Source organism: Oryctolagus cuniculus, chromosome 7 (assembly GCF_051225735.1).
Source record: "Oryctolagus cuniculus isolate XC-2025 breed Fujian yellow rabbit chromosome 7, ASM5122573v1, whole genome shotgun sequence".
Classification (NCBI taxonomy): Eukaryota; Metazoa; Chordata; class Mammalia; order Lagomorpha; family Leporidae; genus Oryctolagus; species Oryctolagus cuniculus.
Window position 1 is genome coordinate 116,755,791 of NC_142873.1, and position 27,539 is coordinate 116,783,329.

General features: G+C 42.3%; 1 protein-coding gene across 10 annotated transcripts in view; it reads left to right on the plus strand.

Annotated features, from left to right (window-relative positions):
- Positions 1-19,113, plus strand: part of DAB1 (DAB adaptor protein 1) — a 917,259-nt gene extending 898,146 nt beyond the window's left edge. For all 10 annotated transcript variants that reach the window (XM_051857724.3, XM_089337350.1, XM_089337351.1 and 7 more), the window contains 2 exons: positions 220-330; positions 15,727-19,113. In XM_051857724.3, the coding sequence (XP_051713684.1) occupies positions 220-315 (96 nt within the window). In that variant the 3' untranslated portion in view covers positions 316-330; positions 15,727-19,113. The remainder of the gene's footprint in view (positions 1-219; positions 331-15,726) is intronic.
- The last annotated feature ends 8,426 nt before the right edge of the window (positions 19,114-27,539 follow it).

Genomic DNA, 27,539 nt, shown 5'->3' on the forward strand with positions numbered 1-27,539 from the left:
GGCTTTCTTTTATGTTCATATGAGTCGGCAAAAAGCACTGTCCTTTTATGAAGCTGTGACTACAAGTTCTTATGAGGGTAGGGGACATCCTCGAGCTGAAATTGCTCCCTTCTTTAAAATCACTAACTGTATGTACTGCATGGAAATATTCCAAGTTGTCTTATATTTGCAGCTGTTGGAAAGAGAAAACAGCAAAGTCTTATCTTTTTTGTGTTCTAGCCTGATGGGTCACAGGCCTCATCCAGCAGCGATCCATTTGGGGAACCCAGTGCTGAGCCCAGTGGCGACACTCTAAGTCCACAGGCCGGTAGCTAGAAAGCGCGGGTCTGGGTAGGTACCTATCCTTTCTATCTCCTCCACCCTTAAGCTAGCTGCCTTCCCTGTCTCTAGTTCTTCACTTCTGAAGTCGCATTCCCGAAGTTCATGTTGTCTGCCTCCTTGCTGGAGCTGTATCCTAATGCTCACACCACCTCTCTCTGCCTGAGCTGTGTTACCAGTGTTTGTACCACCTTTCCCTGCTTGGTGTCTGCTTTGCACTTTGTGTTTCCTCGTGGATGCATGGCCTTTGACTTCTACCGGGAGGTGGGGATAAAGGGTAGAACTGAAATGGTCCTATTATTTTATTAATGATATGTTCTGAGTGAGTGGTAGTGATAGAATGAGGCACGGCCAGTACTGCTTACTGCAGCTTTGGTTTCTGAAATCATCAACATTCTGCCCACTCTGATAATTTCTCAGTGGCATGTGCTTTACTCTTTTAAGCAAAATGTCACTGCGTTTGCCTGCACTCCGCAGATCTAAAGGGGTCACCAATCAAACACACTGAGAAGCCAGACTACGAAGCAAAACAAGCAGTGCTTGAAATAAGATTGATCGAAATGTAAGATCCGAGTAACCCTTTTGTGTAGCCAGAAAGGGCCTGCACTCTTTCTCACGTGAAAGTGAAATTCAAAGCCCAAAGATGTGGAGCGTTCACTTGTCGGCTCTGCCGTCTGCACCTGTGCTACTGCGTGTGGATTGCACGGAGTCACTTCAGATTCCATCAGCAGCTACTCGGAGAGAGGTGTCCTTACATTTACTAGAAGTGGCTTTTGGCACTTGAATTTCAGTACATCTGATTTGATCGCAAGAAAGAGGAGCTGATGAAGCAAAGCTTCTCAGGAGACAGAAGTACACCTTGTTACCTACACATGATTTCTAAGGTCACTCCTTGACAAATGTGTTCAATTTTCAGATACTTTTCTAGTTTTCCATAAACATAGAGGACTGCAAAGCCATCCCCAGAGAGCTCCTTTTTTCACTCCCCAGCAGCATGGCCAGAACCCTTAAAATGGAAAACAGTTTTCACTGCTCATAAATGGATTCTCAGTGTAAGTCACTGTGACACTTATTGAAAGCTGACACAGTGTTTGGGAAGCGCATTTTGTTAATGGATTTTATGATTAAAAAAACTTAGCATACTGCATATTTGGCCACATTTTATGTCAGTACAACAGCACATAATGATACATCATACCATGGAAAACCACATAATACCCATTCAAAAATTCAGTCTTGCAAAGTTTTTTGGGGATCTAATCTATTATAGGTAAAGTCAATGCTGCAGGAGAGGGAGTAGTTGGGGATTATGGGCGGATGCCTTGGAATGGTTCCCCACAAGGTTTTCTGTCCCTTGCATATGTTGTATTTTATGTGCTCAACTTTTCTTGAAAAGTTTGGTGAATGAACTAGAGGTGACAGGAACCATTCATCAGGATAGCAGCAAACATCATCTTCAAATTGAAGTTCTTCTAAAAATCAAAGATGACTTATACCATTTGTAAATCAATGTATCAAACCCTCATCTTTTTGAGCCTGTTCAGCTTGAGAAAATCACTCAAGCTGAGCTGTTTTGCGGGGCTTGTTTCTGTTCTGCGTTTGATGCTTTATGCAGTACCCCCAGTCATGGCTGAGTTGTAAATGGGCATAGCATGATACAGTAGCAAGACTTCAGGATTTGGAGCTTGAGTTCAGATCCTAGCTCAGCTACTTAAGATTGGAAAACCTGGGGCAAGCACTGTAGTTTCTTGTGAGTCTCGATTTCTGTGTTTGCTAGCAGGGGCTTTTCTTATCCATAGTATTATTTGGAATAGCATATGTCAGCATCTGGAGACAGCCATTTAGCACTCAACTTTAAGCTTAAATTTTACAGTAATATTGTCAGAGTCCAAAATCTGGCTTCTCCACATTCTGGTTATGTGATCCTACCGAGATTTCATACTCACTTTCTAATCTTATTTTCTTCACTTGAAAAAATACAGATAAAAATAGTGTGGGCTTCATTGGGTTATTCTGTGGACAAAATGAGGCGATGAATATGGCACCTTCAGCACCGTCTCTGGCACATATAAAGCACCCAGTAAATGTTATCACCATCATTATATTCACCACTGTATCAACACCACCACTGCCATCAGCAGCAGCACCACTGTCATGACAGCCACTACTGCCACTGCTACCTTCACCCTTACCACTACAGCGAGCAGCAGAACCCTCGGCCTCATTTGTATCATTTGTGCTCAGTGAAGGTTGGCTCTCCACTACCTTGTATTGTGTACATTTAGTCCTCCCGTTGAATAAAATCACTGACAGGGAGGTTTTGCTGGGTATTTTCTGTCTTTCGATGGTATTTATATGCCTCAAAATAGCTGTGGGAGAAACACACACACAAAAAAAACATGGCTGGTCCTTGGCTCTTGGCTTGGATTGACTGCCCTCTAATCAGAAGGACCTCACAGATTCAGCCTTAGAGGTCACCTCTTCCCCAAAAATGAGCAATCTTACATTCACATGTAAGTCTTAGCAAGTACTCCCAACATCAGAGGAGGCCTACACGGTAAGCTCTCATGAAGTGATTGCTTTCCTTTGAAAGCTCAGCCTGGATGTTTCACAGTTCCCTATCAAGAATGCGTGCCAAAGGGCTGCTGCTAGCTGTACAGACACAAATTCTGTGATACCCACAAGGAAGTTAAAGGGAGCTTTTCTCAGTCCCTCCCTCAACAGCGGCACAAGCTACGTTTGATCTTTCTGTCTCCATCCCCTTCACCCAGCCACCCAACTGGAAATTCACTGATGGCAAGTTCTTTGTGCCTTTCCAGACATTTGGAAAAGGGATACTATGCAGGAATAGCTATGTCCACGGCTTTATTTCCTCTCTGCTTTCATAGAGTTGGAAGGCAATGGTCCCTTACTTCTTATCACCCTTGCAACCATTATCTCCTGCAATTTTTTTTATTAGACATACTAGCACAGTTCAAGGTAAGCAGGAATGACATCTGTTTGTAAGTCAAAGCCATATCACGCCAGAGGAAGGGGAAACAGATGGACTCAGTCCCCACAGGTGGAAGCTTCAGGACCAATCTCAAATCGTACTTCTGTTTTAGCAATAAAGGAAAATATCTTCAATTATTTCACTTCCCCCTGCATCCTTCCATCTGGGAGAATCACATGTCTTCGAGAGAGTGGGTCAATGGGCAAAAAAGGAACCAAAATAATATTATAATGGCTAGTGTGGGAATGGCAGGTAATTTGTACCTCACTGATGTGTTGCTGGAGCAATTTTAAGGGTGAAATGTTAGCTTTGGAGGAGATGAAAGAAAGATGAAAACATTTATTTGGTTAAATGGCTAAGTAAATAAACTGCCTATCAGACTTCCCCAGCTGTCAAGTCAAAGTAACATCTATAACAATGGGGAATTCTTTGGTCTGTCTCCCTGAGTAACAATAGATATTGCCATAAATAATAAGTCGCTGTCATTTTTTAATACTGATCTTCGTAGAGGGAACCCAAGACATATGAAATATTACCTCATGGCTATCTACTGTATAAAGGAAAAGAAAAATGGACTTCAGATGCTTTGGGAGGGAGACTCTTTAAAGGAAAAGCAAGAAATAAAAGAGGGAGGAAGCAGCAGGGAGGGAAAGAAAGAAGGAAAGATTCAGTCAGGGGCTTGAGTCTAAATTACAGCTGCAAAGCAGGTGACCTCAAGCAAAAGTTTAATTCTCATATGGTGAAGAATAGGTAATTGTATCAGGTACCTCCCCCCCCCCCCAGGCTGTCCAAGAGTCAAATGGTATCATGAGTATGAAAGTGCTTTGTAAGCTTTGAAAGTAAAACAGATATATTTGGGATTATTATTATTATTATTATTATTTTATTTTTAAATAGAACCAAACAACAGTCTTAAAACAATCTTTCCTTTTCATGGACAAAGAACTCAGAGGCAAGCCCAATCTAAACTTTTGGATATTTTAAATTTGTTTTTGTTTTTGTTTTTAAAGATTTATTTATTTTATTTGAAAGACAGAGTTACAGAGAGAGGGGGAAAGACAGAGAAAGAGGTATTCCATCTGCTGTTTCAGTCCCCAAATGGCTGTAATGCTGAGCCAAACCGAAGCCAGCAGTTTTTTCTGGGTCCCCTACATAGGTGCAGGGGCTTCCCCAGGAACATTAGCAGGGATTGGAAGGAAGTGGAGCAGCCACCACTCAGCCATCCACCCATAGGGGATGCCAGCCTTGCACACTGTGGCTTAACTCACTATGCCGCAGCTCCCGCCCCCTAGTTTGAGCTTTTGGAGGGAACAATACCCCAGTTCCTCAGGCTTCCATGGAGAGTCCCCCTCCCGTGGGCCTCTATCTGAAATGCTGTTGGCCGGCACCTTGGCTCAATAGGCTAATCCTCCGCCTGCGGCGCCAGCACCCCAGATTCTAGTCCTGGTTGGGGCGCTGGATTCTGTCCCGGTTGCTCCTCTTCTAGGCCAGCTCTCTGCTGTGGCCAGGGAGTGCAGTGGAGGATGGCCCAAGTCCTTGGGCCCTGCACCTGCATGGGAGACCAAGAGAAGCTCCTGGCTCCTGGCTTCGGCTCAGTGCGGTGCGCCAGCCGCAGCACGCTGGCCGCAGCACACTGGTCGCAGCAGCCATTGGAGGGTGAACCAATGGAAAAGGAAGACCTTTCTCTCTGTCTCTCTCTCTCTCTCACTGTCCACTTTGCCTGTCCAAAAAAAAAAAAAAATGCTGTTGCAGCAGTTGAGGCAGAAGTTGGCCTTGGCTGGCTGACGGCGCTGTGGGCCCAGGTGGAGAGGCAGGTTTAGTACCAAGAGATATCTAACAGATGAACAGGCAGGTGATTAAGACTGCAGGTACCTAGGAGGTGAAGAAGATCACGTAGGGTAACACCTGGGTTCCTGCCATGGTGTTCATCACTGTGTGTAGGAATGCTGGGCAGCAAGCTTAGGCAGTAAGAAGTCACGTGCACTTTGGGACCAGTTGAACTTAAGCTATCCAACTGAGTTACCAGTAAGCTGCTGATACAACTTACAGAGGTCAAAAGAGGAATCAAAGCTAGATATGAAGATTTCACCATGTTTTTCAGCCGCTGGAGTAGGAAGTGCAAGTAGAATGAGCTCGCTGGTGCCCTTAGATCAGAGGTCAGCAAACTCTGTAACTGCTCATGCTTTGTGGGCATACCATCTCCATCACAGCCACTCTGCAGTTGTAAGCCGGAGAGAGCAAAAGGCAACATGTAAATGGATAGGGGTAGCTGTGTTCCAGTAGTACTTTTATTTATAGGAGGCAGCTGGCAGAATTGGCTACTGGAAGTCCATTTGCTAACCCCGGTTTATTTAGTTCATGTTCTCTTTAGAATCACTCTGCCAAGGTAATCACTGTTCATTTACTACTTGTAATAAGATATATCTTTAAAATACTAGCACTTTGATAAACATCACCTGATTGAGTCCTCTGGGAACACTCCTAAGTATTTTTATTATTCAAATTTGTAAATAGGACAGGTAAAGTAGAGAGGTTAGTGGCTTGCTGAAAGCTTAAGATTCATGTGCATTAAGGCTAGGATTTGGATCTAGGCCCATATCAAATAACTCAGGATCTTTCAAACACCACCATGACCCTGAATTTTGGCACCGTCTCTCCAACTCACTATCTGTGTGATGTGAGGCAGATGGCTTCCCTTCTGCAGAACACTTCCCACACACCCTCCCAGCTCTGATACTCTAGAACCCTCTAACTTGCCCAAGGTCACCCAGCTACAGATCGGAAGATCCAATTTTCCAAGAAGACCTTCCAACAGCATCCCTGCCCTCAGCTGTCCTTACTCCCAGCTGACAAAGGGAAGATAGGAATCCCTAAAATACACTGACTTCATTAGGGTCCCCAGAGAGGAATAACCCAAGATCCAGAGTCCACTCCTGGTAAGCAGAAGCTTACTCAGAAAAGCCTTTCAGTGTCCCTTTCTACTTGAGAAATTCAAGGAAGATGATGTGCATAGGCAAAGCAGGTCATTCGTGCCCATCATTGTGGTTATGATTGATGGGGAAATGCAGTGTTGATTGGGACATGCACAGACCCCCCTGGGAACTCAGGCCTCTGTATTCACCAGGTGGGTTTCAGCACCCAAGACTCCAGGAAGCAAGTGCACTTGACAGCCTCAGTCTATAAGGTATTATATTTAAATCCATAATGTGTTTTTGAACACTTTTCTACCCTGAGGGCCCAACCTTTGGGCTCAAGGAGATCAGAAATATTGGTTTTCCCTTCTTTAAAAAATAAAAAAGAATGGAAGTCTCCCAGGACTTAAGATCTTTCATGTTATATGAACTCACTAATTACTTCTCACAGTCCCTGGAATCTACAGATGAAGAAGCTATGGCACAGACAGGTGAAATGCTTGCCTAAGTCCATACAGGACTGCTGGAGTCTTTCTGGCTCCAAAAGCCAAGTATTTTTTATGTACCCATGGATCAGATAGAGGCTTAAGTTATTTCAGCCTCGTTTCTCCTCCCCTGGCTACCAGGGCTTTTTTTTTTTTTTTTTTTCATTTGACAAGCCAAGACATTTAAAACTCCCACTGAGCTATTCCCAGATGTTGAAACTGGAAGACCATGAGACTGAACTTACTGCCTGAGCAGCTGAGGGACTGAAGCCGTAGCTCACAATCCAGTTCTCCTTAACTTCCAAGCTTGGCTTGGTGCTAATTTCAGCCCAGGCTGCAAAGATGGGGCATAGGTGGGCTCGCTCAGCAAGTGCTGTGCATGGCATCACCACTGACCTGACATCTGAGACCAGCATTCTGCAGCGTCTTCTCCCTACTAGTAAAGGTACAGTTCTTTTGACATCCCTTTGTTAGGTGGGGCCAAGTTTTCCAGAAATAAATGCAATAAACATTAAATGAGTAGAAAGTGATAAGCACAATTTAGGTGGCTTCCAAGAGGTCCTGTGACATATGAAATTAGTTACCCCTGTACTTCATGCCAGTGAGCTGAGGCTTGGGGAAGATATCAAGAAGAAACCGGCACAGAAATGGGTATCTGAGCCTTGGGCTGCTCTTCTTGCCCTAAGCTGTCTCCCACATGACATTGAGAAAGGACCCCTCGTGCCTAGGGTCTCAATGCCTTCATGCAGAAAAGGACAGATGGCCCTCCAGCTTTGATATTCTACAAGTGGGAAAACTTGATAGTGAGGGGACAGTAGACTTAAAAAGGCCTTTTTTTTTTCTTAGACCTCATCCAATTCTACATTTAAAATGGGTGCACTTCATCATTTATAAATTATACCTCAGTAAAGTCTATCTAAAATAAGAAAAATAGGTAAATTCATACAGATGGGAAGTAGATTAGAGGTTACCATAATCTGAGGTTTAGGGGAATGAGAAGTTATTGGTTGGTGGGTACAGAGTTTCTATTTGGGATGATAGAAGACTTATGGAGTTAACGATGGTGGCACAACATTGTGAATATAATTAATGCCATGGAATTATACACTTAACAGTGGTTAAGATGGCAAACTCTATTTATATATTGCCAAAATTAAATCTTAAAAAAAAAAAAAAAACAAAAGGAGCTGGCGCTGCGGTTCACTAGGCTAATCCTCCGCCTTGGGCACCAGCACACCGGGTTCTAGTCCCGGTCAGGGCGCCGGATTCTGTCCTGGTTGTCCCTCTTCCAGGCCAGCTCTCTGCTGTGGCCAGGGAGTGCAGTGGAGGATGGCCCAAGTACTTGGGCCCTGCACCCCATGGGAGACCAGGATAAGTACCTGGCTCCTGCCTTTGGATCAGCATGGTGCGCCGGCCGCAGCGCGCTGGCCGCGGCAGCCATTGGAGGGTGAACCAATGGCAAAGGAAGACCTTTCTCTCTGTCTGTCTCTCTCACTGTCCACTCTGCCTATCAAAAAAAAAAAAAAAAAAAAAAAAAAAGAAAAAGAAAAAGAAAAAGAAAAGGGAAGGGAGAAAAAACGAATGAACCTGGCCATGTCCTAGGTCTGCCCAGTGCTGGCTGAGTGGCCTTGGGCAATTCACCCACCTGGGAGTACTCTTGGCTTCCTCACTATAAAACGGGGTTGGGAATTCCAAGGGTTTAGCCTCAGCATAGCACTTAGATAAGATCATGTGTGTGTGATCCAGGAAAGCCCTTTATAGACTGAAAGTTTCTGTAAGTAGAAGCTATTATTACTCTTAATTGTGTGAGTCTACTTGGCGGCTTCACGAGAGCACATAATTCATACTTACAGAACTCGTGGAGTAGTCTGCCAGCAGTGGGAGTCTCTGCTAGCCACAGTGCCCTGCAGCCAGGTTCTCTAGATTAACTCCATTTTCATTCTGCAAAATTTCCCTGGGCTGATCCACTGCCATTATTATATTTCGTAACTGAGAGCCCTGTTGCACCTGTAGCTATGTATTATGAAAAAGACATTTGGAAAGACACTTATAGGTGATCATTGGCCCTAAAACCATACTCCATAAAGGCAGGATAAAAACCACATTCGCAGAGCAAAGAGACCTTTCTAAGAGTATGTCCTCTGGGCCAGGATCTGTGCTAGGCAAGCAACATATTTTCTCCTTCCATCCTCCCTCACTCAGCTCACTATTTCCTACATTTCTCTATCCTGGCTTCAGTCTCCATCCTTCCTGCCTTCTATAAGAATTTTTAAAATACTTTATAGAGTTATCCCATTCCAGAGAAAAAGCCTGCTTTTGACCACTCCCCAAAACATATTAGCACATATACCCAAACCCTGTGGTAAGTGCTTTCTGACACCCTCCTAGGGAGATGCTCCAGAGGCCCCTGTCTACAAAGAGGAGGAAACCTAACTTGTTCAACTACATGTGTGTGCTGATGGTCTGCAGTTGTGGAGTGTGGGCAGCAGGAACACTAGCTGGTCTGCCTGGCTTCAGACCCCATGCTATCACCCCTTGACTGGGCCTCTGAGAAAACAGAGTGTTCAGTACACATGAAAGGCTGGAGGGTTGGTTGCATTTTTGTTGATACAGTGTAGTTACCACCTACTTTGTGTCCTCTAAAAATAAAGGTCAGAACCACTAGATGAGCTTTAAGTTCCAAAGTATTTGCCAAGTCTCGTTAAGAAGACAACCATTCCTTCACTCATTCATACCCTCATATTTCACATTGTTAGCAGGTGCACCTTGTGTGTGCTGAACTGTGGCTCAGCATTTGGGCTGCTAACGTGCAAGTTGCTCAGGGTAGAACATACCAAGAGAGGCCATGATGGGAGTGAAGACAGAGTTCTACACAAGGCGGTGCAGGTATCCAGGAGCAGAGGGCTCTCATTACCTGCAGAGTCCAGGAAGCCTTTATATTTGTGCAGGATCTGAACGTTGGGACTGCAAATGCAGAACTAAGAAGTCCCTGAAGACAGAAGGAATGACCGAAGCAAAGCTCAGAGATGGGAAGTTCCTGTAACACGAGGGTGACCCTACGGTAGGGTTTGTAGAGCCAGCGGCAGTATCAGATGAGGCTGGTCGTGAAGATGGAGCTGTATCAGGATGGTCTTCAGTGCAGTCCTGAGAGTTCACGTGATCCTCTAGATAAGAAGGAGCTAGGAGAGCAGCCTCAAACAGCAGACTGGCACAACCAAACCCATTTCAGAAAGATCACTCTGGCAGAGGCATAAAGATAGATTTAAATGTATATATATGATGTATGTGACCTTACGGTAGAGCTTTGATTTATTTTTTAGAGTGGTATTTGTTAGCTCTAATGGACTCTGAGACTAATGGGATTTGTGTGCCCAGCTAAGGAGTTCTGACCTTACCCTGTAGGTGATGAGGAGACTTTGAGGGATTTGAAATGGGGCAAAGATGTGATAGAGCCTACCAGAAGAAAGCAAACAAAAGACAAACACCAACAGCAGCCTGTTAGGTTAATATGCGATTGCGTTTAGACCTCTTGGAATATTGAAAATGGCTTGAAGATCTCATCATGACCTTGGCAGAAGCCAGGTCGGAAATTTCTGGATCAGATGATTTCTTAGCTCCCCTCCAGCTCTGACAGTCTTTAAGATTCTGTAACAAGGAAGGTAAAGCTATTGCCAAAACATATAATGCATCACAGTGTCAGACTTTGGGATTATCTGCTGCTTGGGGCTTTCCACACCACTGCTCCCCTTCATTAGTGGGGATAATTGAGAGTTGACTGCAGTCGTTACTGCTGTTGTGATGGGTATTTGAGGCTAAATTCCAGCAAGCAGGAGATGTGTGAATATTTATCTCAGCTGCAGAAAGTTAATGCAGTGTGGCATTAATTACCCTGTCTGAGCCTGCTGTCGTCTTCTGTTTTTAGGTGTCATTCTCACTTGGATAAATTAGTTTCCAAAATTAGAAGAGAGCAAATTGTGGGGTAAGATCAAGAAAGCCTGACTTCTGAGGGCATCCAAAAAGAAGATTCAGCTGAGAAAGTCTGCCCAGGAAGCATTAAGATGCACCCTTAAAGCTCAGCACAAGTAAATGATAATGCTTCTTCCCAGGGGTTGTAAAGAAACAGGGTTAGCCATACTGCAGGTATCTGAGACAGTTCAAGATACTGGCAGGGAACAGATGAGAGGCTTTCAAATCATCCTGCTCTCCATTTTTCTCAGTTTGATTCCAAGAGGAATTGATGTGTATTTAGGACAAGGGGCTAAAACTAAAGAAACTGGGAGCTACATCATTGCCATTCATTCATTTAGCAGATCCTCACTGAGCACCCACTAGGCTGGGTTACTGTGTGTAAAATGCCAGGGGGAGCTGGCAAGTGGGAACCCAGAGACCTGATGGGAACAGTAGGATTCCATGCTCTCTGTCATCCATTATTTGGAAGAATTGCAAATATGTCCAAGGTCAGGGTCAATGTGAAGACTACGGTAGGGAGCATGGAGAGACAAATTGGCTCTCGGTTTTCTCACAGAACAGGGTGCCTTGGATGGGCAAGGGAGTTCCTTCCCCCTGGAGGAATAGACACATGAGGAGGTCGAGAGAAAACACCCCAGGTCTGATGGCAGGAGTCCTGGGCTCTACTGTTGGCATGGTTACAAAGGAAGCACGTGTGACTCTGGGGCAGTTAAAGCTGTCTTTGTGGTGGGGGTGGGCATCCTTATCTACAAAATAATGACCTTGGACAAGGTTATCTTCCAGGCCATTCCCACTTTACAAAGCAGGCAGTACAATACATTACACACAGGAGACCACACAGTGTCCTTGAGATCATAGAATCTCTCTGAGCTTCAGTTTTTACCTTCACAGTGAGCATGAGAACAAAAAATGCCACTCCTATAGCTGTTACACAGATGGAATAAGACATGAAGTCTGCTGTGTATCCCGCTTCCCATGTTGGATCATTCGCTCCCTTTTTGATTCTATCAGTTAGTATTAGCAGACACTAGTCTTGTTTGTGTGATCCCTTTGACTCTTAGACCTACCAGTGTGATCAATTGTGAACTGAAGTTGATCACTTGGACTAGTGAGATGGCATTGGTACATGCCACCTTGATGGGATTGTATTGGAATCCCCTGGCATGTTTCTAACTCCACCATTTGGGGCAAGTTCGATTGAGCATGTCCCAAATTGTACATCTCCCTCTCTTATTCCCACTCTTATATTTAACAGTGATCACTTTTCAGTTAAAATTTAAACACCTAAGAATAATTGTGTGTTAATTACAGAGTTCAACCAATAGTACTAGAACAAAAAAAAATACTAAAATGGATAAAGTATTACATTGTACATCAACAGTCAGGACAAGAGCTGATCAAGTCACTGTGTCTCATAGTGTCCATTTCTCTTCAACAAGTTTCCCCTTAGGTGCTCAGTTATTTGTTGCTGATCAGGGAGAACATGATATTTGTCCCTTTGGGACTGGCCTAATTCACTCAGCATGATGTTTTCCAGATTCCTCCATTTTGTTGCAAATGACCGGATTTCATTGTTTTGACTGCTGTATAGTATTCTATAGAGTACATGTCCCATAATTTCTTTATCCAGTCTACTGTTGATGGGCATTTGGGTTGGTTCCAGGTCTTAGCTATTGTGAGTTGATCTGTAATAAACATTAATGTGCAGACAGCATTTTTGTTTGCCAATTTAATTTCCTTTGGATAAATTCCAATGAGTGGGATGGCTGGGTTGAGTGGTAGGGTTATCTTCAGGTTTCTGAGGAATCTCCAGACTGACTTCCATAGTAGCTTAACCAGTTTGCATTCCCACCAACAGTGGGTTAGTGTCCCTTTTTCCCCACACCCTCTCCAGCATCTATTGTTGGTAGATTTCTGAATGTGAGCCAATCTAACCAGGGTGAGGAGAAACCTCATTGTGGTTTTGATTTGCATTTCCCTAATTGCTAGTGATCCTGAACATTTTTTCATGTGTCTGTTGGCCATTTGGATTTCCTCTTTTGTAAAATGTCTATTGAGGTCCTTGGCCCATCTCTTAAGTGGGTTGTTCGTTTTGATGTTGTGGAGTTTCTTGATTTATTTGTAGATTCTGGTTATCAACCCTTTATCTGTTGCATAGTTTGCAAATATTTTTTCCCATTCTGTCGGTTGCCTCTTCACTTTCCTGACTGTATCTTTTGAAGTACAGAAACTTCTCAATTTGATGCAATCCCAAATGTTAATTTTTGCTTTGACTGCCTGGGCTTCTGGAGTCTTTTCCAAGAAGTCTTTGTCAGTACCTATATCTTGCAGGGTTTCTCCAATGCTCTCTAATAATTTGATGGTGTTGGGTCATAGATTTAAGTCTTTAATCCATGTTGAGTGCATTTTTGTGTAAGGTGAAAGGTAAGGGTCTTGCTTCATGATTCTGCACGTGGAAATCCAATTTTCCCAGCACCATTTATTGAATAGACTGTCCTTACTCCAGGGATTGGTTTTGGATCCTTGATCAAATATAAGTTGGCTGCAGATGTAAATAGCACTCTGGCCTCAGAATCAGCCCTTAAGGCATTCGGATCTGGCTGAAGAGACCATGAGAGTATTTTAGGCATGGAAAGCCAAGGCACTCTGGGGGGGGGGAAAAAAAAACACTAAATGAAAGATCTCCGTGAGTGAGATCCCGGTAGAAAGAACAGGCCATCAAAGAAGGAGGTACCTTTCTCTGAAGGGAGGAGAGAACTTCCACTTTGACTATGACCCTGTTAGAATAAGATCGAAGTCAGCAAACTCAAAAGGCTTCCATAGCCTTGGCAACTCATGATTAGAGCCTAGGGAGATTACTGATGCCATAAACAAGAGTGTCAAATTGTTAAGTCAACAACAGGAGTCACTGTGTACTTACTTCTCATGTGGGATCTGTCCTTAATGTGTTGTCCAATGTGAAGTAATGCTATAACTAGTACTGAAACAGTATTTTTACACTTTTTGTTTCTGTGTGGGTGCAAACTGATGAAATCTTTACTTAATATATACTGAATCGATCTTCTGTATATAAAGATGATTGAAAATGAATCTTGATGTGAATGGAATGGGAGAGGGAGCGGGAGATGGGAGGGTTGCGGGTGGGAGGGAAATTAATGGGGGGGGAGGAAGCCACTGTAATCCATAAGCTGCACTTTGGAAATTTATATTTACTAAAGAAAAAGAAAAAAAACCTTAAAAAAATGAGGGAGGAAAAACTTTAAAAAAAAGACATGAAGTCACTTTGTAAATTCTGAAGCACTCTATAGATAGATGAGAAGATTGGCCCCTCTCCCCCTTCACCTCCCCCTCCTTCTCCCCCTCTCCCCCTCCCTCTGTCCCTTCTCTTCCCTTCCCCCTCCTTCTCCCCTCCCCCTCTCCTTCCCCCTCCCCTCACCCTCCCCTTCTCCCTCTCCCCCTCACCTCCCCCCTCCTTCCCCCTCACCCTTTCCCTCTCCCTCTCCCTTTCTCTCTCACCAACAGACACACACCAAAGACAGTTGTTTCAGTAGACTAGAAAATGCACTGAACTCTATTTTCAGGTCTCTTGTCCAAACTTACCGTGTGACCATGGGAAAGTTATTTAACTTCTCTGTTCTTGATTTTTGTATTTGCAAAAGAGAGAAATATTTGCCTTACAAGGCTCTTGTGATGAGTTAAAGAAACTATGTATTTGAAATCTATTAAGGCACCAGACACATAGCAAAGGATCACAGAATACCAGTTCATTCCAAAGATTCCAGAAAATAAGCAACCTACTCTCATGGCAGGATACAAGTCAAGACATAAAATATGGCAGACTTAAGATATTATTGTGCCTGTTAAATTCTGGCACAGACATCTAAGAGTAAGACCATAAAAGGGCCCAAACATGCCTAAGACCAGAATATGGCCTGATGGACTTGGCCAGTGCTCACTGGGCCATCTCAACACCAGTGAAGTCTGAAGTGGTTTAAATAAGGCCAATCACTGCTTCCTACCTATATGTAGGCAGAAGGTTTGCTGTGTCAGACTAGTCTCTGCATCTCAGGACAGCCCCACTGGAGCAGGCAAGTGACTGGCCAACCGTGAAACAGCTGATTGAATGGGCACGAGTCCCAGAATTCTTAATTAAGAGCTAACAGCACATTTGCCATTTCTCTTGCTCATCAGTTCACCTAGGCACTACTGCTGTGGGAACCAAAGAGCAATTTGAACTAGAACCACAGTGGTCTTGAGTGGACATAGGAATATGCAAACCTGTTAGATACATATTCCCCTGACAAATTTTCTGAAGGCCAGTTGGCACCAAGCATTGTGTTAAGACGCTTTACATGGGTTATCCCCAATTCTCTCAAGAACCCTGCAGAATAAATAGTATTCTTCCCATTTTCTGGTTGGTAAAATTAAGGCTTAGAAAGGTTAATTACTTTGCACACATCACTCAGCTTGCACAGCTCTCTAAACCAGGCTTTTCCCTAACAGGGAGATCAGTCCCAGCCTGAAACTCAAGGACAGAACTGGGTGGGTATGGTTGTCTCTTAGATCTGTGGGGTATTCACTCCAGCACCCCAAGAATGCCAAAACTCCATGAATGCTTAAATCCCTTATATCAAACACTATCTTGTCTGAATGTAACCTAACACAGCCTCCCGTATGCTTTGAGTCATCTCTAGATTATGTATAATGCCTCATCGAATATGCTATGTAAACAATTGTTAGACTGCATCATTGCAGAAATCATGGTAAGGAAAGCAAAAGCCTCTACCTGTTCAGTCCATATGTAGTGCTTTAAAAATATTTTCAGTCAGTCACTGGTTGAATCTGAAGATAGAAAATCCACAGATAAGGGAGGCTGCATGCATTTCTTTTTGAGGATGAAAAATGTTGCCAAAACAACACATACCATGATTATTCCAAACAGAACCTGTGTTGTGCATCAGGAATGGTCGCCTTCCCATTTGTTTCCCAAAATATCCCAGAACATCTCATCTGGAACAGGGCAGGTCTCACTTTGTCCCTCCATCCACAGGCACAGGAGCAGCTCTACGGGCAGATCCACAGACCTGAGAAATAGCATTGACGCACGCTCGCAGTGGGTACTTCGAGACCGGCATGGAAATCAGCATCGCAACAGGCTCTCTTGGATTCTTTCACCTCACCTCATCCCACAAAGAAATTCACGATGGCCCACTGGACCTTGTTCAGAAGAGGGAACTCAGCACTTTGGGCAACCAATGGCAGATATTTGTGGCAGCACAAAAAAATTAATAAAACCCACAAAAATATAAAAAAACACACCCAACATTCAATCACAAGTCAAGCAAATGCTTACCTGACAAAGATTCTGAGCTCTCTTAGCTGGGTTTTTGCTGGCTCAGTCTATGAAATCCTAATTCCTTCCTTATTTCTCTGTTGACCACTGTAGACTGTAGAGACATCAGATTTGAAGTGACGGGCATCAGTGAGTTATACCTGGGTTGGCACTGACTTCTTTCAGTTAAAAACAAGGGGTCCTCTGTGACCACAATATCATCCATATGCCTTCCAACACAGGATTTTTTTTTTTTCATCTCTCCGTAGGTCCGGGTCTGCCATTCCCCCACCCCACCCCAACTGTTCATTCTTTATTACATTTGAAAATTAATGGGTGTACAAATTTTTGTATTGCTTTTGACTTTTTTTAAGATGAGGGTGAAGAAATCTAACTGGGAATTAAAACGCCTCATGTGAAATGAATTAACTTGAAATCACATGACAAATATGTGGTTGATGATGCATTATGATCGGGAATGTGGCCAAAACAGCCCTTTCTCTATTCCACATCCTGATGAAGAACGATGGCTTTCAGTTTGAACCTTCATCCTGGGAATAGGAAAGGACGTCGAATCCCATTTGATGACCAAGACAAAAAATACATCTGATTCCTAAGAAGCTCTGAACTCTTAAGTACAATAAAATGATATTTTTTATTTTCCTGATACCTTGCTGCCGTGATGCTATGCAGACAAGTGTCTTCTCCATGTGCCATTTTCAAAGAAAAGTCATTTGCCAAATACTTCTGGTACAATTCTGCTAATGTGGTTTTTGGATCTTACAAACCAACCTTCTCACGGAACAATGGTGACATAACTATTCAGAATAACAAACTGACTCTGTGTCAAAATGGTTCATCTCTATCTCTTTTTGTACATCAGAAAATTCAAATGGGATTTTTATTTTATAACTTGAAAAAAAAAAAAAAACCTTACCATTAAACTCTTGAAATATTTAAGGGAAATGGCTTTAAGGAGTTCTAATGAAAAAAATGTCAGTTTTTTTTGTAAATATAAATGTTAATGAAAATGCTTTTTAATAATGCCATTACACTGTAGAGAAGGTAGCAGATTGAGTGCAAGGTGTGACAAACTTGATGGATGGGGCTCACATTCTGGATGTTGTTCTAGTGTATATGGTAGGAAGCTGGAGTTCAGGGACAGTTGGCAGGCGCTGTTGGCCAATCAGTAGCTAAGTGAGCAGGCAAGGAGCACGTGACTCCATAATCTAGCCTTTCCACGAGAGTACCACTCTGTGTGTGAAACAAGAAAAAGACAATTCACACTTTTGAAGGCCTGACCTTCAGAATCTCAAACTCTCTCACTTCTTCACTCCCACCTACCCCCATATAAATCACTGGACTGTTTGGACATGAAACAGAAGAGTTTAAGCCTCCTTTTTTTACATTTATGAGACAAAAAAGTGCAGTGTTTGGTTTGTGTGTTTAGCACATGATTTTCATAAAGAATCTATATATTTTTGCCCTACAGATAATTGTTATACAGGTCAAATGTGTTTTCCTGATGTTCCTATGCAGTTGCAGTATGTTGAATTTAGTGGTTTAACACTAAGAAGAAAATTTTAAAGAATTGTGATTAATTGGATCTGGGGAAGGGGAGTAATTATTGCTTGGTTTTAAAATTTGAGAAGTAGCATTTACATTGATATGATTGATTTAAATGGGCCTGTATGTTTTGTTTCTCATATTAGTAGAAACTAGAATGATTTGGAAGACTGACTTTAAAATGATGGTACACTTGAACACAAAGAGAAAAGTGATCCATCAAGGTGATTGTTAGCATTTTGTGCCCACGTTTCTACAACCGGGTCACTAGAATCCAGTTTTTTTCCAGTTAGATCAACTGACCAAATGGCCATTAGAGAATATGTGTCCTCCTGATGTGAAAGGTCCCAAGAACCAGAAAAGCCGGAAGGGCTATTTACTGCCCTCTGTGGCTACCACCAGTAATGACTGCAGGAATGTGTGTCCATTCTGTGATTGGGTCACCCTTTTACAGGGAGGGGGAAATGGGAAAGGCATGATAACAAAGAGAGTCTTCCTGAAACCAGTTCAGTTGTGTTTGCCGGGGATTTGATAAGATAGGCAGTTCCCTTGGGGAGATGGCTGAGATTGCTGTGTTGTCCATGATTCTGATTCTATACAGTGGTGCTATCTTCTCCCTCACTCTGGCTGTCTGAGTTTGTCTTGCAGTATCACACCATCATACCTACTCTTTGGGTTGCTCCTGACACATTCCGAGTGAACTGTGGCTGATGTTGCTGTTTCAGGTACTGTTCGGAGGGAACGTCATAGCAGACGGTGACAGTTCAGTGGACTTGGCATCATTCACTGGGCACGATTGAAAACCCAACTGGCTCTGAACTCAAAGACAATGCCCACATGATCCACTAAAGTGAGAGAAATGAAGTCAAGGTTTTAAGCTGCCATTTGTATTCTCTTAGGCAGAATTCTGATTTTTTTTCCCAAACGTTGTTTGGTGAGCCCAACACCACCATATCCAATCCCAGGAATCCGGTGGAACTTCCAAACTAGAGCTGAGGTGTGCATACCAAAAGAGCATGGGGAGTCTGCACAGTTCTGGGTAGATCAGTAGAAAAATCCATGTGTACAACTGTTAATTCCTCATCCTTCACTGGCACTAAATTTGTCACTTTAAATTTTGAAACCAGGGAAACGCCACCTGTCATTCTGTCCCATCCCCCATAGCTCTTCGCTCTCTACATGCCGCAAGACTTTTTTGATAGCTCGTCCTCATCCCAGTGTCCATTGAAACCCATCATGTAATGTACTGGGCACCTTCTTTTAAAGAAAAATGTTTACTCTGTGGGTTTGGTTCATTTCAATTTCCGCGTTCTGACACATATTTTTTTAATAAAGATGAGAAAGAGAAAATGACTTGCAGTACATTTCTAGACCTACTTTAACTTTACCTCAGATGACAGTTTGTTAACATATATGGACACATTATTTTTAACTTTATGTACAACACATTCAACAGAACAGCAAAATTTTTAGAAATTTTCCATTAATTTCTGTAACACACCATGTAAAACTATTACAAATAAACATGTTTGAGAACAACAGCTTAGCCTGGCTTTATTCTCCAAGTTTCTGCCAGATGTCAGGCTACGGGGTGGAAGAGGACATGGCTTCCGTGTAGGCGTCCGTCTGACCTGTTGGGGGCCTCTGCTGCTCTGGGTCTGCACTAGAGAGAGCAAGCTTCCCTGGGGAGCTTAGATGCATTCATCCTCAGACATTGAGTTGAATTCAGAGGCCGGCTCTGCTTGGAAAAGCAGCCACAATGAGGAAGAAGAACATTGTCAGGAAAAGCAAGCCATGTGTATTTGTGTGTTTTTACCACAGTCGGCATGAAACTCAAAATTGGGGAAGAACCCCTAGGGATTGGTGTCCTCTGAAGACCCACTCCTGAACTGCTGATTGGGAAAGTTTCATCTAGACTCTTGCGAGTTCCTCGTGGTTCATTTGAAGGCCGTCTGCTGTAAGGGACTCAAAGGTGGACCCGATTATTCTCTCTCCCTTTCCCCACCCCCCCACATCAAAAAAGTTAAAGGTGGATTTTAACTTCTGTCTGTATTGAATAACAAAAATGTCTATGTGTGTATGTGTGTTTATATGTATTATAAATCTGTGTGATCTTTATTTCCTTTTGTGGCTAAATCAGTTTGTCCATCCAATAATCAATCAAATTACATTCAGATCATTGAGATGGCAGATGCTACTTTTTCCTAGAAATAGTTATGTTAATAATTTCATAAACACAAGCCATCAAACTGGCCTCCTGATACAGAAGATATTAAACATGTTGTCACCAACTTTGAGAAAATGAGTGAACTAGTTAGAGTCCAGCAAAATGAATGTGGATCAGAAATAACAATTTCCATACAGTTTGGAAATATTAAAACCCTGGATTGAGTTCTAACAAACACTCCAGAAGCTTTTCTTGATATCGAGCAGTAACTGTAGCTCACACCTGTTGAACAACAAGTTTGCAGCTAATAAGTGCTGCATGCTTTGTGTCCATTGCCTCGGGTAATTTCCCAAGTAAGTTACAGGGAGAAGATACTGTTCCCAATATATGGATGAAGAAACTGAGATTCAGAGAAATTGAATAACTTCCCCAGCTATCAAATGGCAGAGGTGAGATCTGAATCTTGAGTCTCTGTACTCAATAGATTGTAAGTTTTTAAATTGGTATAGCGGCTGGCATTGTGGGGTAGCAGACCGGGCCACTGCCTATGTCGCCAGCACCCCACATGAGTGCAGGTTCAAATGCCAGCTGCTCTCCTTTCCATCCTGCTCCCTGCTAATGCACCTGGGAAAGCAGAGGAAGAAGGCCGAAGTACTTTGGCCCCTGCTACCCATGTTGGAGACCTGGAAGAAGATTCATTCTCTCTCTCTCTCTCTCTCTCTAACTCTGCCTTTCAAATAACTTTTTAAAGTACATGCATATGCATTGTTCTAAGCAGATTTGCATCGATTTGTTCAGCTCACACACATGTCAACGTTGACCTTCTATGCCTCCTCTCAGACCACTGGTCAATTGCTGGCAGTAAGTTAGATTCCTAAGCTCCTCCAATTTATAGCAAAAATAAAAATCCATTAGGTGCTATTCTCTCATGCTGCTGAGTGCAGTATTACTTCTTTAATTGGCACTGTTGAAAGGGTATTGGCTGTAGAATGAAGAAAATTCCTTTTTTGCCCAACTAGCTGAAGTTTAGCTGAAACCAAGCACTGGGGGTTTACTTTATCAACCTAAATGAATCTTAAAGGAGTGACAAATTAAAAGGTGTCTCATTTAACTGCTAGGTGATGCCAAAATAGATCAGGCAGACATAGCTACTTTCATTTTGTGCTTGAGAGCAAACCCTTGTTGTTTTGACAGTAAATGTTTTTTGTTTTACCCAGAATGACAGTAGGAAAAACGCCTAGAATAAAAACAGGTTTTACGGAGTCAACCTTCAAAGCTTTGAAAGCTGTAAAAGTTGTTTAAATTCAAGGGAAATGTGAGCAGTGGTGCCTGAAAGATTAAAAAAGGAGAGCGAGTAAACAGATGTAAATGGCTTTGAAGCCGTTTAGTGACCAGTGCTCAGGATTTCCGTTAGAATGTGAATATCACCACGATGGCAGTGCCCTCACTGCTCCATGCCGCTTATTTTCTAGCTGTCATTTCCAGATCCCTAGGCAAACCCCCAGAGGAGGGACATGGGCTCCCCATTTTCCAGCTTAAGAAACTGAAACTCAGAACTGTCCTGAAACGGCTGTGAGTGAGCAAAGACTGCACCCAAAGGCTGTGCTGGTGCCCAGGATCTGAGTCCCAATCCGCTTCCCTCTTCCCTGGTACTTTTCTCACAGCGTTCCCGCAATGTCACATTGCTCGTGTACCCTCCAGAAAGTACTTTGAGCACTTCTGGATTCAATTCCAAGTAGTGTCTATTACATTAGAAAAATCACACCATGCGTTACCCTGACGGATTCAGGACAGAAATGGATTCTTCAGTAAAATGACTGTCGTTATTTCAAAACAAAGGAGAAATCCAGTTTTACTCTCAAGAACAGTACTAGCTATAACCCAAGCCAATGAATATTTAATTTCAAAACAGAACCCTCGCCTTCACTTTATCTTCCGAGGTACCGAGATCTAAGGGGGAGCTTTTTTTGAACAGGCGTGCCGTTCATTCTTTGCCGAAGACTGTGAATGACTGCCAAGTAGAAAGTGTCTACATATTCTTTCAGAATGGCACCTCTGGTGACTTGGGTCTTTAATCTTCTGAACAACCTCTTGCCACTTCTGTCACTCACTGGAGGGATGTGGGCTGGAGTGGGGAAAAAGCAGGCAGGGTTGGCGATGGAATATGCAGGCCTCGGGCTGGCGTACCATCAACCGTAAAATGCCGAACTGTCTTCCAGTCACTCTGCCATCCCTCAGCTAACTTTGGGGTGCAGTGGGAGGAACCCTCAAGTCTTCCTCATGAAACATGTTAATGCAAAGCCGCCAATAAGATTAATTTGATAATTCCATACCTGGAGCATTGTAAGTTCTCAGTGCACATCATCTATTGCTAATAACAAAGGGATAGCTATCATGTATTTTAATATTTAATTCTTTCACTTTCCCCTTCATCCTGTCATGTTTATTAACCCAGCATAGTCATCCTTATCAAATTATCATGCAAAATGAGGGAGAACATTTAACCTAGTGTTTAAGACACTGGTTAGGATGTCTGTTTCTCACATTAGAGTACCTGGGTATGACACTTGCCTCCAGTTCCTGATCCCAGCTTCCTGCTAAGGCAGACCCCGAAAGGCATCAGTGATGACTCAAGTTGTTGGACTCCCCGCCACCCACATGGGAGGCCTGAATTGGATTTCTGGTTCCTGGGTTTAGCCCAGGTCCAGACCCAGCGGTGACAGTCATTTGGGGAGTAAAGTAGTAGATGGGAGCTCTTTGCGTTCTCTGTTTGTCTCCATCTCTTTCTCTCTCTCCTTCTCCCTTTCAAATAATTTTTTAAAGTATATAGAATTGCAGTGAGTGATTATTGTCAAAGAAAGGCAAAGACATCTGCACAGACATCTTTGAATTTTTCCTCCTACTGGCGCAGTTTAAAGTAAAAATGTGCCGTGGATTTATTCTATAATGAAGAGTTATTGAAGATATGTTATGTGTCGGGTCCTGTGATAAGCACTGGAAATCAGACATTTTTTAAAAAGTATCAGATTCAGGACCACCCCTGCTTTAAGAAACACAAATTCTAATGGTTAAACTACAAAAGTACTTCAAAAAGTTGGTGAAAAATTAAAATTGAAAGATGAATTTATTTTGGCACAAAAATATTTTGAAATCCATGTATATGAGGAGTCTTTCAAAGCTGGTAGGAAAATAGCTGCATAGGTCTTCTTTACACCAAACAAATTTGTCTTTTAATTCCGTTTTCTCACCTGCATTTGAAATACCATTGTAGGTTAATAGACAAGTAAAAGGTAGCTGGATTAGTGCTGGGAAAAAGGCACTTGCTGATACTTTTGGGAGCAGTGAGAGAAAACGGTACAGAAGGATCGCAGGTTGAGCTTGGCTTTACACAATGAGAAAGGACTCATCATGAGACCGTGGAAGGGGAGGGAGTGGAAGGGGAGGCCAGTGGGCATGGTATGCCTGGAGTGTCTGAAAATGAGAGCTGACAGTGAGGCACTGTTTCGTGTGTTATGTAACAGAGAACCAATGTCTCAACTCATATTCCAAAGCTAGAATGACAGAAGTTCATCAAAAAAAGTAGTGCAAATCATTGCCTGATCTTTCTAATGCACCAGCAGAAATTCCTAAACTAAATATTAAAAAATCAAACACAGCTGTAAACCATGACTAAATAAAGTGAATTCTTGTATTGCAATGGCTGAATTAAAAGATCCATCTTAGTGGAGGCTGAAAAAGCATCTGCTAAAATTCATTATCCTCTTCCAGGAAAAAAAAAGGAAATGAGAATTATATTAATAACCCCTTCCCATGATAAAGAATATCTAACTCAAAACCTTAGCCAAGATGAAACATAACTGGAGGGCATCCCCATTATATCAGACCAAGATCAAGGCCCTCAGCAGTTACGTCTGTCGTTTAACATTGTTCTGAAAATTGAGGCAATGCAGGGCACTGTACCAGAAAAAGAACCAGATGTTCAAATGTGCAGTGAAGACAATGCTACTATCGCAAGTCATGTTTTCTAATAGGAAGTACCTATAAGAAGCTGGAAGTTCTCATAGGAAAATTAAGAAAGGCTGTTCATCTAAAATTAAATATGTGAAATTGATACTTTCTATTTTGCTATAAATAACATTTGAGAAAATGATTAGAAAATAGATTCCACTAATGATAGCACCAGCAATAAAATACCCAAGAAGAAAGTCAATCCTGAAGATATAAGGGGTAGATGAAAAACAAGAAAAGGAAAAAAAAATCACATCAAAGAGCATAAAGTGACTAAACAAGTTGAAAAAGGAGTTTCCTTTAAAAAATGATTTATTTTATTTATTTGAAAGGCAGAATGACAAAGAGAGGCAGAGAAAGAGATCTTTTGTCCATTAGTTCACTCTCCAAATGGCCACTACGATCAGAATTGGGCCAGCCCAAGGCCAGTAGCAAAAGGAGCTCCTCCCAGGTCTCCCACGTGGGTGCAGAGGTCTAAGTACTTAGACCATCTTCCACCATTTTCCCAGGCATGTTAATAGGGAAATGGATTGGAAGAGGAGTAGCCGGGGTTCAAACCAGTACTCACACAGGATGCCAGCATCACAGGTGGCAGCTTAGCTCACTGTGGCACAACACTGGCCTGAGAAAGGAATTTTAACATTATGAAAATGTCAATTCTCTGTAAGGTAATTTATAACAATATAGTTCCAGTCATCATGTCAATTTTATATTTTCAATCATAATCATAAGCTATCCTATTCTAGTAAACATGAAAGAAAAATCATGAGACTATTTGAGAAAAACATTTAATGTCATTAGGATAAACCTACACTATCAGATTTCCAAAAGAATTTAAAATTTTGGTATAGGACATAGAATGATTAGTAAAATAGAATATAAGGTACAGAAATAAGCCCAGGATATTAATGTGTGTTTCATGGATTAAAATCAGTGGGGATAAAAACAGATCCTTCAATAAACAGAATTGGAATAATAAAGTAATTGGTAGGGGCAGGTATTGTGGTACAGTGGGTTAAACCACTGCATGGAACTCCCACATCCCGTATTGGAGTGCCTTGGATCCGGTCCTGCTTCTACTTCTGATCTGGATTGCTGCTAATATGTACCCTGGGACACAGCAAGTGATGGCTCCAGCACTTGGGTCCCTGCCGCCCCCATGGGAGATAGGATGGAATTCCTTGCTCCTGGCTTTCACCTGGTCCAGCCCTAATTGTTGGCGGGTATTTGGCACATGAAACGGTGGATGAAAGATATCTTGTGCTCTTGCTCTGCCTTTCAAATAATTAATTTTTTTTTAATTTTTTTGACAGGCAGAGTTAGACAGAGAGACAGAGAGAAAGGTCTTCCTTTTCCATTGGTTCATCCACCAATGGTCGCTACAGCTGGCGCTACGCCGATCAGAAGCCAGAAGCCAGGTGCTTCCTACTGGTCTCCCATGTGGGTGCAGGGCCCAAGCACTTGGGCCATCCTCCACTGCCTTCCCGGGCCACAGCAGAGAGCTGGCCTGGAAGAGAGGCAACTGGGTCAGAATCTGGCACCCCAACTGGGACTAGAACCCAGGGTGCTGGCACCACAAGCGGAGGATTAGCCAAGTAAGCCGTGGCGCCGGCCTCAAATAATTAATAAAGTAATAAATATTTTTCAAAAGGAAAATTGGTAAAGGACATAAATAATTCTTAACGCAGAAGTACAAAAAGCTCACACATAATAGCTAGAAATAGAAGCAACTAGAAGTTCCATCAACAGGGAACATAAATAACTGCTGCAGTTTTTGAAAGAAAAAAAAAGATTGTATATATGTTAATAGGAAGCAACATCAAGTTACCTAAGAATAATGAGTTTGGGAAGTTCACAGTTCTCTTTAACAGCATCTAAAAGTATGCATGTGTATGTTTACATATACATAGAAAATTGTGTTATGATATTCAAGAAACTGCTTATTCATGTAATAAATATCTTGTGAGTGCCTGCTATGTGCCAGGCATTGTTCTACCTGCTGGGAAAACAAGTCCTTTGCCTTCAGGCAGTCCTGTTAGCATATACTGTCCTCAGAGAGTTCAACAGAGCTCAGCCCCAGAGATGGGGTTTAGAAGCTTCTAAATGGAGAAAACTAACTCCTCGTCTATATGGTACTTCATTGTACTATTTGAAATTTTATGTTGCAATATTCTTTGTTTCCAATATTTTAATGGCCAAAAAGCATTTTTAAATGTGCAATTTTTTTTAGCTTTTATTTAATGAATATAAATTTCCAAAGTACAGCTTATGGATTACAATGGCTTCCCCCCCATAATGTCACTCCCACCCGCAACCCTCCCCTTTCCGACTCCCTCTCCCCTTCCATTCACATCAAGATTCATTTTCGATTCTCTTTATATACAGAAGATCAGTTTAGCATACATTAAGTAAAGATTTCAACAGTTTGCTCCCACACAGAAACATAAAGTGAAAAATACTGTTTGAGTACTAGTTATAGCATTAAATCTCAATGTACAGCACACTAAGGACAGAGATCCTACATGAGGAGTAAGTGCACAGTGACTCCTGTTGTTGACTTAACAAATTGACACTCTTGTTTATGGCATCAGTAATCACCCTAGGCTCTTGTCATGAGTTGCCAAGGCTATGGAAGCCCCCTGAGTTCACCGACTCTGATCATATTTAGACAAGGCCATGGTCAAAGTGGAAGTTCTCTCCTCCCTTCAGAGAAAGGTACTTCCTTCTTTGATGACCCATTCTTTCCACTGGGATCTCACTCGCAGAGATCTTGCATTTAGTTTTTTTTTTTTTTTTTTCCCCAGAATGCCTTGGCTTCCCATGCCTGAAATACTCTCATGGGCTTTTCAGCCGGATCCACATGCCTTAAGGGCTGATTCTGAGGCCAGAGTGCTGTTTAGGACATCTGCCATTCTATGGGTCTGCTGTGTATCTCACTTCCCATGTTGGATCGTTCTCTCCCTTTTTTATTCTATCAGCTAGTATTTGCAGACACTACTCTTGTTTATGTGATCCCTTTGGCTCTTAGTCCTATCATTATGATCAATTGTGAACAGAAATTGATCACTGGGACTAGTGAGATGTCATTGGTACATGCCACCTTGATGGGATTGAATTGGAATCCCCTGGTATGTTTCTAACTCTACCATTTGAGGTAAGTCAGCTTGAGCATGTCCCGAATTGCACATCTCTTCCCTTTCTTATTCCCACTCTTATATTTAACAGCGATCACTTTTCAGTTAAGTTTCAGCACTTAAGAAGAATTGTGTATTGATTACAGTATTCAACCAAAAGTATTAAGTAGAACAAACAAAAAAAAATACTAAGAGGGATAACATATCAAGTTGCTCATCAACAGTCAGGGTGAGGGCTGATCAAGTCACCGTTTCTCATAGTGTTCATTTCACTTTAACAGGTTTCCTTTTTGGTGCTCAGTAAATGTGCAATTTTTAATCAAGCAAATCTAAATTAAAACAAGATAATATTTGCCTGTTATATTAACAATGATTAAAAAAGTGATTATATTGGGGGGGGATATGAGCAAACAGGCTCACTCAAATACTTGAAGTGTTTGCTTCAAAGATTTTGTAAATCAAAATACTTCGAAAAAGCATAATCTTCAGTATGAGAATACCATGTGTAAGACCGGAATTTAAAAGATGTGAATTTCCATGATAGTGAACAAGTGTATATTAAGGTGTCATTCATTTTATAATGGAGAAAAAAAAAATCAAGAGACTGGCTACATGTAATACCCACTGGATGAGATTCTGTGACTGCCTGATTCTGA